The sequence below is a fragment of the Rhineura floridana genome, chromosome 3, assembly GCF_030035675.1.
Source record: "Rhineura floridana isolate rRhiFlo1 chromosome 3, rRhiFlo1.hap2, whole genome shotgun sequence".
Classification (NCBI taxonomy): domain Eukaryota; kingdom Metazoa; phylum Chordata; class Lepidosauria; order Squamata; family Rhineuridae; genus Rhineura; species Rhineura floridana.
Genome location: NC_084482.1, coordinates 163,205,700 through 163,220,033, shown reverse-complemented (window position 1 = coordinate 163,220,033; position 14,334 = coordinate 163,205,700). Strand labels below are relative to the sequence as shown.

Here is a 14,334-nt window from a genome sequence, read left to right as displayed (position 1 = left end):
ACCGCAGATCAGAAAAGGTACCGCCAGGGCCAAGAAGATGCCAGCATGGTTAACGAGCAAAGTCAAGGAAGCTCTTAGAGGCAAAAAGTCTTCCTTCAGAAAATGCAAGTCTTGTCCGAATGAAGAAAATAAAAAAGAACACAAACTCTGGCAAAAGAAATGCAAGAAGACAATAAGGGATGCTAAAAAAGAATTTGAGGAGCACATTGCTAAGAACATAAAAACCAACAACAAAAAATTCTATAAATACATTCAAAGCAGGAGACCATCTAGGGAGGCGATTGGACCCTTGGATGATAAGGGAGTCAAAGGTGTACTAAAGAATGATAAGGAGATTGCAGAGAAGCTAAATGAATTCTTTGCATCTGTCTTCACAGTGGAAGATATAGGGCAGATCCCTGAACCTGAACTAACATTTGCAGGAAGGGATTCTGAGGAACTGAGACAAATAGTGGTAACGAGAGAGGAAGTTCTAGGCTTAATGGACAATATAAAAACTGACAAATCACCAGGCCCGGATGGCATCCACCCGAGAGTTCTCAAAGAACTCAAATGTGAAATTGCTGATCTGCTAACTAAAATATGTAACTTGTCCCTCGGGTCCTCCTCTGTGCCTGAGGGCTGGAAAGTGGCAAATGTAACGCCAATCTTCAAAAAGGGATCCAGAGGGGATCCCGGAAATTACAGGCCAGTTAGCTTAACTTCTGTCCCTGGGAAAATGGTAGAAAGTATTATTAAAGCTAGATTAACTAAGCACATAGAAGAACAAGCCTTGCTGAAGCAGAGCCAGCATGGCTTCTGCAAGGGAAAGTCCTGTCTCAGTAACCTATTAGAATTCTTTGAGAGTGTCAACAAGCATATAGATAGAGGTGATCCAGTGGACATAGTGTACTTAGACTTTCAAAAAGCGTTTGACAAGGTACCTCACCAAAGACTTCTGAGGAAGCTTAGCAGTCATGGAATAAGAGGAGAGGTTCTCTTGTGGATAAGGAATTGGTTAAGAAGCAGAAAGCAGAGAGTAGGAATAAACAGACAGTTCTCCCAATGGAGGGCTGTAGAAAGTGGAGTCCCTCAAGGATCGGTATTGGGACCTGTACTTTTCAACTTGTTCATTAATGACCTAGAATTAGGAGTGAGCAGTGAAGTGGCCAAGTTTGCTGACGACACTAAATTGTTCAGGGTTGTTAAAACAAAAAGGATTGCGAAGAGCTCCAAAAAGACCTCTCCAAACTGAGTGAATGGGCAGAAAAATGGCAAATGCAATTCAATATAAACAAGTGTAAAATTATGCATATTGGAGCAAAAAATCTGAATTTCACATATACGCTCATGGGGTCTGAACTGGAGGTGACCGACCAGGAGAGAGACCTCGGGGTTGTAGTGGACAGCACGATGAAAATGTCGACCCAGTGTGTGGCAGCTGTGAAAAAGGCAAATTCCATGCTAGCAATAATTAGGAAAGGTATTGAAAATAAAACAGCCGATATCATAATGCCGTTGTATAAATCTATGGTGTGGCCGCATTTGGAATACTGTGTACAGTTCTGGTCGCCTCATCTCAAAAAGGATATTATAGAGTTGGAAAAGGTTCAGAAGAGGGCAACCAGAATGATCAAGGGGATGGAGCGACTCCCTTACGAGGAAAGGTTGCAGCATTTGGGGCTTTTTAGTTTAGAGAAAAGGCGGGTCAGAGGAGACATGATAGAAGTGTATAAAATTATGCATGGCATTGAGAAAGTGGATAGAGAAAAGTTCTTCTCCCTCTCTCATAATACTAGAACTCGTGGACATTCAAAGAAGCTGAATGTTGGAAGATTCAGGACAGACAAAAGGAAGTACTTCTTTACTCAGCGCATAGTTAAACTATGGAATTTGCTTCCACAAGATGCAGTAATGGCCACCAGCTTGGACGGCTTTAAAAGAAGATTAGACAAATTCATGGAGGACAGGGCTATCAATGGCTACTAGCCATGATGGCTGTGCTGTGCCACCCTAGTCAGAGGCAGCATGCTTCTGAAAACCAGTCCCTGGAAGCCTCTGGTGGGGAGAGTGTTCTTGCACTCGGGTCCTGCTTGCGGGCTTCCCCCAGGCAGCTGGTTGGCCACTGTGAGAACAGGATGCTGGACTAGATGGGCCACTGGCCTGATCCAGCAGGCTCTTCTTATGTTCTTATGTTCTTATGTTCTTTTTTTTTTTTACAATAATTTTTATTCAAATTTTCATAAAACATAGATATTTAAAACAATATTTAAGTATGGGTCAATAAAACACAATATTTCTCTTATAAATTATATAATCATCAGCTACTTCAGCCTTTGCTAACCTGGTGCCCTCCCATTGTTTTGGACTACATACCCCATGGGCCCCAGGGATATGTAGTCCAAAACATCTGGAGGGCACCATGTTGGCAAAGGGTGAACTAGATGCTAAAGCTTTGAATCTGAACAATTTCGTAATTTGTTGAATTATAAAGCAAATTAGACATACACACCTCAAAATTCAATTTCTGAATGAATTCATGGCAGAGCTGTCTCATCATTCTGGAACACGAAAGTCTTTTGCTGGTGGTAAATGATGATTTGGTCATGATTTTGCAGCTTTTTAAATGGCTTGATCACCCTGTACCCCTAAGACCAGTACAACAGTTCCTAGAATCATACTATTCCTGGCTATATATTTCACAATAACATGAAAAGTAACTACACAACCCAAGTGAGGGAGAATGATTTCTTATTCTTGCCTTATTAGTTAGATTCCATATTGGGTTAGTTGAAAGATTAAATATGTAATGCAAGATCTGTTTTCAAATGGGTTCAGATACTTATAACCATCCATGCTAAATCACTTTTGACAGTTTTCCAGTTGCCTCCATTAATGAGCACCATACTGAACTCAGTTTCACAGTCTTCAGGCAAAAGAGAGAGATTACCTGGCATACTAATATGTACCCTACAAAACTAGTAAGTCATCTAGCTCCAACATGTCATAAAGTTACCACTGCACAGAATGGCTGTAATCATACATTCATTGTGGCAGAATGAAGAGGGGGGAAAGTGCATTAATGAACAATTGTGAATCTTTGTGGCACAGAAGAATAGAACCCTGTCAGGGTGCCATACAATTTTGTTAAAAACCCAAAACAAACACAGTGAAGGAATTTACAGCTTAAGCTGCATCTCCTTTTTCTCTTGTCTGAGGACTAGTTAACATGACCTAGCTCCCAATTTACTGTGTCACTGCAAACACTTCCAAAAGGAATGGTTGCTGCAGTGTGCACCTCGTGAAATACTCAGACAAACTCTTTCCTATGTTTGCATTGAATCTGGCTGACCCATAATGAACCAGAATGAATCCTGATTTTTATACTGTGAAGCAGAATAGGCCAACTGGTGGCACTCAAGCCAGATATAGCCTATGAAGCCATTTTATCTGTACCCAATGATCCTAACCAAATTGAATCCAGGTATGGGGAAAATATGCAGTTCTTGAGGGGTGGGAAATCAAGCTATTCCACATGTTAATGATATAACCCGGCCATGCCTGAACACACCTGTTTTCTCTTTAACACTAGATAGTCCCACCTTTAATACAGAGGCTAACTATGAACAGTGAAAGGATTCAGTTTTGCTGGAAAGCACACTTCCATTCTCCCGACCACTGTCTGGAGAACAGAGTGGTCCCCAAGGAGACAGACGCTGACCGCCCTACTCTAAAGTATAAAAGCTATTACTCAGAATCTTCTTGGCACTGAATCAGAATAGTAACCCTTCACCTTGAAATGTTCTCACTGCTGATGTAATGCTAGTTATAAATAATAAAAGGGGACAAAACAGATTGGAGTCTGCTGAGGAGGGGGAAATGCAATTATACAGACAGCTTTGCTTGACAAATGTAACATCGGGGTAGTAAAAGGTCTGTTCCTCATTAATATGAACCCTAATATCATCTGTTAACTTATAAACTAATTACTGAGCAACTTTTTTCCAACACAAGGCTTCTTATTTCTTGTTCTTTGCTAAATATGTTGGTTTCAGTGATTGTAGAATGATGGAATCTCTCCCGCCTCCAGTTCTTTAAAAGAAACCAAATAAAGTAAGATCATATTACACTGAATAACAATCTCAAAATGATGCCTTTTTATATAAGGCAATGTGGCAAGCCATATTACTTCCAAAAGGTCCACCCCCAGGTTAATATTGATTAAATCAATGTGACCTTCCTTTTATAATACAGCTCCTAAGATCTTAGATTCATAACAGGTATAGTAAAATTCAATTCATTTCACATTTCAAGCTGAATCTATCAAATTCACACTTTCTGAAACAATATGAGAACTAAAACACAGCATATGTTAGGGGAAAGTGTGCATAAAATGAATATATAAAGGAAAATCACATACAAAATGCATTACATGACAAGAAATTGCTTGCAAAAATGTGTTCATTAGTTTAAACTGCCTACAAACAATGTGTTTATTCGGAAACATTTGCACTACAATGCTGGAGAATTTTCATGAGGATTTTTTATTTTAAAAATCACAACTTGCTGCAGAAATGTGAAGAACTGAATTTAAGATTAGAAAAATGAGAAATAGAGAGAACTGAAATTGACAGTTCTTTCCATCCTAACCCAGAGTGTAGAGCCTCCATGAGCAGAGCCAGCTCCCCACAACAGACATTTAGACCTCAGCAAGCATAGCCTCACTGTCCCTCCTCATATGACAGAAAATGCATGAATAAGGCTACTGTGAAACTGGTAAGTGATTGTGCTTATACTGCTGGTATGCCAACGCTGAGCTATATGGAAAAATAAATAATCACAGTTCATAGTGGATATATCTGCATTGTACAATCCTAGAACCTTGTTTGTTTTATTATTATTTAAAGTACTGATAGACCACCATTTAATAAAATTCTCAGGTAGTTCAGTAAGAAAGGCTTAGAGGACTGCATAAAAGCTAACCCTTACTTTTTCTTATTGTTCCAGTGCTGCCACCATAGGAATTGTACCAAAAGAATATAGTGGAAAGAAGCCTTGCTTGGTTTTCTATTTTTTTCTACTCATTTGCTAAAGCGAGGAATGCAGGGGCATCCCTGAACAACAATTCTGCATGCCAGACTGAGTTGTAACAAAAAGCAATGACATCTTTATGAGCATAATTTACTAATGCGATTAACATGAAAACCCAGACACTATATGATTATTCCTGAAATATTTCACCTAAATCTTGACGCATATGTTTCTCCCAGCTTTGTAAATACACAAAGTATATGTATTATGGAGAGGGGGGGAGACTGGGAATGTCTGGATTTAGTTGTCAAGGGAATGCTAACTTTGGGAGTGAGTTTCCTTGTGCAGCAGCCAAAGTCTTACACATTCAAGAAGGCATCTGACATTTAGATGAAGCATTGGGGAAGAAAAGGATATGAAGAAAATTTTATGTAAATGCTGGTTATCTGAAAGATTCAATTGTATTATCTCCTGCACTTGCTCCAGGGATGTCAAGAGAGATGCTTCAAAGCATACAGAGAGAGAAAAATGAGCATGACAACCTGAAATATTGGGTAGAATTACTAATCAGGGGGCTGTATTTAATTGACTCCAAAATGAGCAAAGCAGTTGAGGGGTTTTACACAGTCAGTTGCATCTCAGAAACTTGGTGGTTGTAGAAAATAATGGTGCTGCTCTCATAACTGACTATGGAAAAGCACACAGAGTTCTCACAGAATAAGAGTCAGGTCATTGCTGAGCATCATTCTCCCAGGTATATTCCAGGGAGAACAGTGGTGGTTCTGGACCAGAAACCACTGCAACAACCCGTTGTTGTTTTTCTGCCATTCATGTAAGGAGTGACTCAGCCAGCTTTGTAAGAGGCAGGTTGCTGCAAGGCTGCTAAATAAAGTCTGAGATGAAGAATGATGCAAATCACTTTGTACACTGAGTAAATATGAGGTTCAAAGTGCTTTGGGCCCCATTTATCTCCTTTGTCTTTCAGATGTCACATGTGTAAGAGAGAAATGTGTGTTGTTTTGGTTAATAAATCATCCACCAAGAGCACAGGGTGGTAGTCTTTACACAACATCATTAACCAGCAAAGCCATGTATGTACTGCATATCCAGGTGCGGAAATAATGTTTAATTAAAACTGGGACAGCTTCCAGTGATGCATTTTTGTTTCTAGTTACAATTTCAAGCTTTTATGCATTACAATGCCAAACAGTGTTTTAATAGATTAAAAACCCTTCTGTGGTATAAATTCCAAGGGCCCCTGAAAGTCCAGTGAGTTTCTTGGTAATGTTTTTCTTTTTAATACTGCCATTATTAGCCACTGTAGTATTATAAACTGTGCCTTACAATTTTGTGAGAAGGAAGTCCACAATCTGATGGAGGGGGGGAAGCACTGCTATAATACAATTTGAAACTCATTTTGATGACAGAGTTAGAAAGGTGCCTACCCATAGCAGGCATGACACCAGTGGGTACAGTTCTGATCAGGACTAAAGAAGAAAAAGCACCTCTCCCCCCCCATGTCACAGGCTCCAATCCAGCTCAAGTGTCCCCATGCCAGCTATTTGTTTCAACAAAAATCAGGTACTCAACCCCAAACTGTGTGACAAAGGTAGTGTCTAGTTCACCTCCTTGGATTGGAATATGGAGTCCTAGGCAAACTTCATTGAAATGAATAGATTGGTAGGAGATTGGTAGTAATGCTCTCCACAAAGGTGGATTTGAGGTGGGTGGAGTGTAGGGGGAAAGGGAAGACTTCAGTCCCTTGATCCATCCTTTTTCATTCCAGGCTCATGTCCTCCTCATCCACCTTACGTTTAGTCCTCCCCATCCATCTTGCACTGCTGCTGGTGCTGCACCACACACTTCTTCTATTACCTCCTTGGCCTGGTTCACACATCACTTTAAAACCATAGTTTTAAATAACTGCCTACCAAGTGGCAATAAAGACAACAAAGAGGGAGTTCTTTGCTGCCTCTATTGCGTCAGCAGAGTGTGTGTCCCAGGAGATTGTTCCAAGTGGTCCGAAGCCTGGTCGGTCCAGTTGCTCAGGAACCCATGGAGCAATCGAAAATCTCCTGTGATAATTTTGCTAAACACTTTGCTGATAAAGTCGAGCACCTGAAGAGCACGATTCCGCTCGCCGTGGATACAGGTAGTGGGCCAGGGTCAGCCAGTTGCATTCCGGTCCGGTGGGATCGGTTTCAGCCTCTTCTCTCTGAGAAGTGGACAAGGTGCTTGGTACCGTGAAGCCAACCACCTGTCTGTTTGATCCTTGCCCTTCGTGGCTTGTTATGAGCTGCAAGGAGAGACTGAGCGAAGGGATCAAGGCAATGGTAAATGCATCCTTGAAAGAGGGTGCAATGCCATTAGCCCTCAAGGAAGCGGTGATAAAGCCCATCTTAAAAAAAACCCTCCTTGGATCCCCGAGAACTGAATAACTTCCGCCCAGTATCTAACTTACCGTTCTTGGGCAAGGTGATTGAGCGAGTGGTGGCCAAACAGTTACAGACACACTTGGAGGAAACGGATTATTTAGATCCATTCCAATCGGGTTTCAGGACTGGGCATGGAACTGAAACAGCCTTGGTCGCTCTGGTGGATGATATGAGGAGGGCGCTGGATAGGGGGGAGTATACCTTCCTCGTCCTCCTAGATCTCTCAGAGGCTTTCGATACCGTTGACCACGGTATCCTTTTGGATCGCCTTGAGGGATTGGGAATGGGGGGCACTGTTTTACAGTGGTTCCATTCCTATCTCTCAAATAGGCACCAGAGGGTAGCTTTGGGAGATGAGGTTTCAGACCCTTGGTCTCTTAATTGTGGAGTACCACAGGGCACTATCCTCTCTCCCATGCTGTTTAACATCTATGTGAAACCGCTGGGGGCCATCATCAGGAGTTTTGGGCTGAAGTGTCACCAATATGCGGATGACACTCAGCTCTATCGCTCATTTAAGTCCTCACCAGAGTTGGCTGTAGATATCATGTCCAAGTGCCTGGAATCCGTAAGTGGATGGATGGGAGAGAACAGGCTGAAGCTGAATCCTGACAAGACCGAGGTGTTGCTTGTGGGAGACAAAGGGAGGCTGGGTATTACAGACCTGATGCTTAATGGGGTGAGATTACCCCTGAAAGACCAGGTCCGCAGCCTTGGGGTCATTCTTGACTCCCAGCTGTCCATGGAGGCTCAGGTGTCAGCAGTGAGTCGGGCAGCTTGGTATCAACTACGTCTGATACAAAGGCTGCGTCTCTACCTTCCTGTTCATCTGCTCCCACAAGTGATACATGCCCTGGTCTCCTCTCGCTTGGACTACTGTAATGCGCTCTACGTGGGGTTACCCTTGAAAATGGTCCGGAAGTTACAGCTGGTACAGAATGCGGCGGCGCGCTTGATCAAGCACAGCCATTGCCGTGATCACATCACTCCAGTGTTAATGGATCTTCACTGGCTACCAGTTGTCTACTGGGCCCAATTCAAGGTGTTGGTATTGACCTTTAAAACCCTAAACGGTTTCGGCCCAGTTTATCTGAAGGAGCGCCTCCAGAGTCACCAATTATGCCGCCTGACAAGATCAGCCTCACAAGACCTTCTCTCGGTCCCACTGGTTAAAATAGCTAGGCTGGTGCGGACCAGAGAGAGGGCTTTCTCGATTGTGGCCCCCACCCTCTGGAACTCCCTTCCTCTTGGTCTTCGACATACTCCCTCCCTGACAGGTTTTCGCCGAGCCTTAAAGACCTGGCTATTCAGGCAGGCCTATGGGATTGGGGAGGGTTAGTTTTATGATGTTTTAATTGGAAACTGATTTTAAATTGACTATGACTGTGTTTTATTTTGTATATTGTATATGATGTATTGTTTTTTATTGTAAGTCACCTAGAGTGTCCATTAACCTGGACAGATAGGCGACCAATAAATAAAATTATTATTATTATTATTATAGTTTAAACTTAACTATGGTTTAAAGGTTAACACATGGCATGCTAGTGCATGGAGATAAAATTGTGGGAGCTTTGCTCCTCCCCCACTCCTGTTGCTTCTGGGAGCTAAGACTCACCATTATGTCTGAACTTGGGCTCATGGTTTGTTTCTCTCCATTATTTTGCGGTGTATTTTAATTATGGATGTTTGTATCTCAGTCTTGGTGTAACTGGTTTTTATTCTTTGTAATCCATTGTAAGCCTTTTTTAGCATGGAGGATATAACAACAACTCCTTATGAGGCTCTTCAAAGTTGTCATCGATTGATCCTGAAGCAAGCTCCTCACCAGCCCCAGCAGGCATATTACAACTAAAAGAGCTTTCCAAACCCATGACATCCTCCTAAGGTATTTATTGGTGTGTATGGAGGCAAGGAGAATCCTCAGTTACACTCCTTTTTTGACAGCAGTGGAGGTGAGACAGGCACAGGAGCTCTGAGGGAGCAAAATGTTGGCAACACAAGTACACAGGAGGGAGCCAGCCCAGCTTCTCCAGTTTCTATATTCACTTCCCCTCAGCCTCCACCTCCTCCTGGGGCCCTTCCCTCCATTCGTTCCCCCTCCCGCTGCCTCCTCCCCCTCAGCCACTATGTCCTTTTGTGACATCACAGGCAGTCCCTTGCCACAATAGGCCTGACAATGGTAAGGACACCTCAGCAGTGATGTATTAATTTATTATTAAAATATTTCTAGCCTCATGTATACTTATGGCTTCATGTATACTGATACCAGGGAGAGGCACACCGTAACACTCTGGGATTTGATTTCCCATTATCTATTATTTTTGAGATGAATACAAAAAAAATTTTTATTTAGAAATAAAAGCTGGCTTCTTTAAGCCTTGCAGTCCTCTTTGTTGCTTTCACAGGTGGTCTCTTCCAAAACCTCATCAGCTTCAGAGACATTCCTGGAAGGAAAAAAACACAGACAATGAGGGGGATGGCTACCATCCAACAGCCTCACCCAGGCACCTCCACCAGCATTCACTTGGCAACTTCATCTGCTAGCTTCCACCTGCCAACATTCACGGGTATCATCTATTTGTGAATATCCACTGGTTTGTCACATTCACACACTTACACCCACCCACCCCTTTACCGCATCCGAAACTCCACTCTCTCACACACACACACGGCCAGCCGACATCCATGAAGAATGCCAGCGACAACATCCGCTCCTCTCTCACCCCCCCATCCATTCACACTCATGCCCCGGCTTCAACCCACGAATATCCACCTTCAACCAGCTTCCTCCACAAACATCTGCCTGCTTCAGCCTTGCAGCATCCACCAGCTTCCGAATGCGAAATCCACCAGCTTCCACACACACTGCCAGCTTCCGCTAGGTCCATCGCTAGACATCAGCCAGCTTCAGATATGAGTATCAGCCAGCTTCAAGCCACGATCCCGCTCAGCAAGTAAACTTGCCTCATTATTGCTCCATGATGTCATCCTGCAGCCAGATGATCACCTCCTTGCATTTGCCAATTCGCCTCCTCCAAGTGAAAGAAGACCAGGCAATGCTTTTGCCTCAGTCCACTGGCTTTCCACTTGGCCCATCTTTATATCCACTCAGTGGCCATGTGCTTTTGTGATGTCACAGGCAGTCCACAGCACATGGCAACACCTGGGGAGGCCTCATCATCATAATCTCTTCACACACCTCACAATTGTGGGTGTAACTCAGCTATGATTTATTTGATTGCTGTTTTAATATTAAAAAGTTTTATAGCCCACCCTTCATCTGTACTCATACTGTGCTGGGGAAGATTGTTCAGCCCAAGGATGGCCTTCCCTTGCGGGCAATGTTCCGGGGACTACATGCCAAAGAGGGGCAGGGGCAGAGGCAAAAAATAGGCATGGCCAAATGCAAGTGTGGGTGGAGCAACGGCCGTGACTTATCTTTGTACATTCGGCTCCATTCCAGTTATGCAAAAAGCAAAGGTTTCTGCACTTTCCCATCTCTCCAGTCCACTTAAGCAACAGGCCTCATCACAGTTCAAGGACACAAAAGCACTTGAGGAGGGTTTGGAGCTGGGCCTGTGATGGGCATGGCCTGGGAATATTCCTGACGGCCGGGCAGAACGTGTTGGAGGGCTGCTGAGATTCCCCACACCTGTTATAACATACAGTTTGAGATAAAGGTTATATTTATATATTTTATATAAATATATAAATATTCATGACTTTATTTTAACGAAATCAGTCTTTGTGGTGCCAGTAGCTTAATATTCTTTTAAGGAATTAAGCATTGCTGAAAAGGATTAAGGAAGCAAAGTCTGTAGTTGTAGGTTCAAGGTTCCTCTGTTGATATACAAAGCCCTGAACAGCTTGGATCCAGCATCATTTATGGACTGCCTGAGCCCTTCTATCCCATCTCCGTCGCTGAGTTCCTCCGAAGGAGCGCTGTTAGTTGTCCTCCATGTTACAGAGGCCCAACTGGCCTCCATTAGAAGCTGGACATTTAGTGGTGCCAGTCCCATTCTGTAGACCCACAGGGCCTTGGTTTTACAAGGATTCGGCTTATTAGCCCTCATCCAGCCCGCTACTCTGGGCGGGGGCACATCTTCATTGTGAAGGCGATCTCCCTAGAAAGTACCCTGGAGTGCAAAGGAAGAAACTTTGGTCAAGAAATTCTGGCTCATGTTTTAAGCAGGTCTTGGTGTCTTTCTTAAGGGCAGAAGTGTCTCAGTCTGCCTGGCTTCTGAAATATGGGGAGTAGAACCCATACATGTAAAGCACATTTAAAGCACGGGGCTTCCCCCAGAGAATTGTGGGAACTGTAGTTTACCCCTCACAGAGCTAGAATTCCCAGCATCCTTAACAAACTACAGTTTCTAGGATTCTTTGGGAAAGTCATGTGCTTGAAAGGTATGTATGCTGTCCTCAGTCGAACTAAGACAGTGCACCAGCATGAAGAAGATGTAGGATTTTGGTTCAACTTACAAGCAGCAGTCCTGAGTGACTTTTCCTAGACCTCAGGTGTACCTGATAAGCTTTGAGAATGCATCGATCCCTTAAAACAACCGGAATATTATTATTATTTAATAATAACAAACTCATTCTTATGTAGCCAAAACAGGACCAGACAAATACACAAGAGGGAGGTATCCACAGGCTTGGGAGGAGAGGGGACCCAAGGGGTTGCAGAAGTAGACACTTTTTTTTAAAGGCAAAATAACTCTTGCAGTTATGAAAAAAAATCCCCAAACCTCCCAGTGATATGTTCCATAGGCATGCAATGTTGAATGAGTGTGTGGTGGGGACAGAAAACTGAGGCGGGGGTGGAATGGCATATCCTTAAAGTGGGCATGGCTAGCTGGCTGGCTGGCGCTCTAATTGGAGCACTCCACAGTGCAACTAGTGGGACCTGCAGTTGCTGTGTGAACTGCTCCTATTTACAGTGCCAGCCAGCCATGCCCATTTCCAGGACACTTCATTTCATTCCCCCGTCCCCAGGTTTTGCCCTCTTCCCCACGTGCACAACCTGACTGACGGTTCCTTTCTGCCTTTGATGAACAGATGATTTCTAGGATGGATTCTCTTTGTATTCCAATAGATGATCAGAGGAGATGGGAGAAGGAAAGACATCAGCTGGAAAATCTGGGGGAAGCTGAGCTGCATTGGATGCTGTTGGGAAGCAAGGAGCAGATGGTGTCTCACCCTGCTGACCAGGGAGAAGCCCCTGAGAGCTGGCAAGGTAATTGCCCGTGGAAGGAAGAAAACAGACCGCTTCCTTCTCAGGAAGATGAGGGTCCCAAGGAGAGTATAGTCCAAAAAATAATCCTCAAGGATGAGAGAGAAAACACACGCAAGGACATTTTTACCTGGGAGCATGAGCTTATGTTGCAAGAGGCAACCCACGCCAGAGTGAAACTGTACAAATGCTTGGACCACAGGAACAGCTTCACCTGCAGAGCACAACGTGTCCGACATCAGAGAATCCACACAGGGGAGAAACCGTTCAAGTGCTCGGATTGTGGAAAAAGCTTTAACTGTAGCTCCCAGCTCATTATGCACAAGAGAAAGCACACCAGACAGAAGCCATGTATCCACACAGACTGTGGGCAAAGCTTTAGCAAACGTTTATAAGCTTCATAGTGCACATGAACATCTATACAGGAGAAAAACCTTACAAATGCTTCTATTGTGGGAAAGGGTGTGGCCGCTCCTCGCACCTGATTAGGCACCACAGCTTCCACACAGGAGGGAGGCCATACATATGTGCGGATTGCGGGAAAAGCTTCAGGAAGCAGTCCATGTTCGTGGTGCACAAGAGGATTCACACTGGGGAGAAGCCATACAAGTGCTCATCTTGTGAAAGAACCTTTGGCCGTGGAGCGCACCTCATCTGGCACGACACATACAGGGGAAAACCATACATATGCATGGATTGCGGAACTAGGTTCAATGATTGCTCAGTCTTGATTGTCCACTGGAGGAGAATCCATACAGGCAATGCACTGTATAAATGCTCTGCTTGTGGAAAAAGCTCCCTGCATCAATCACACCTTAACAGACATCAGAGGAGTCTGATGTCAGACTGTTGTTTTATTAGCCAAATTCCAAATCTTTTCCATAAACAAACACATACTGATGTTACAATTGTTTGGCTAACCCCATTTTGGTTTAAGTGGAACCCAGGAGGTGCAAGGCCAGGAATTATACTCCCACCCCCACTCTCACACACCCCCACCCGATGGTATAGCTGGTTATGCGTTCCAGAGGTATTGTGTGAAGAACAAGAGCAGCATTAAGAAACAAAATTAACCAAAAGCTACTGCATAAATTTTATCTTATTCTTTGGCAGACTTCCCTCTCTCATAGTACTGTAGAATCCTCCATTGTTCGTTAGAAGGAGCCTTAGTTTTTCAGGGTCAGTAAGAAACTCTCATGCAGACACACACATGCACACACACACACAAAATCAGCAGATTCCCAGACTCCTCCTTGGCAGGAGGGGGAGAGAGGAAAAAGTCTTTTAAAAACGAGGCTTGAATCTAGAGAGAAGAAGGAGAAGGGGGCCCGAGGAAGATCAGAGCTCCAACACGTACTACGCTCTCAAGGAACGCATCGAGGGACTGCAGGGACAGAACCGGGGAAAAACTCTGGGTCTTGGTGCAAAACCTTGAGACCAAGAGATTCCATCCTGGTTTTGGATCAGAGCTCTTTCAAATAGCTTCAGCTGTATTTAGTTGCCCACTCAGAGCCTAGGAGAGGTAATCATTCCTACTTTTTATAGTAATAGGGTTCTTTAATCTCTTTAGAACATAAGAAGAGCCTGCTGGATCAGGCCAGTGGCCCATCTAGTCCAGCATCCTGTTCTCACAGTGGCCAACCAGCTGCCTGG

General features: G+C 43.8%; 1 protein-coding gene across 1 annotated transcript; it reads left to right on the top strand.

The window, feature by feature from the left end:
* Positions 1–12,518: 12,518 nt before the first annotated feature.
* LOC133378811 (zinc finger protein 572-like) lies at positions 12,519–13,076 on the top strand. The gene has a single exon (XM_061613431.1). The coding sequence runs from the start codon at positions 12,519–12,521 to the stop codon at positions 13,074–13,076; it is 558 nt and encodes a 185-aa protein (XP_061469415.1).
* Positions 13,077–14,334: the final 1,258 nt, after the last annotated feature.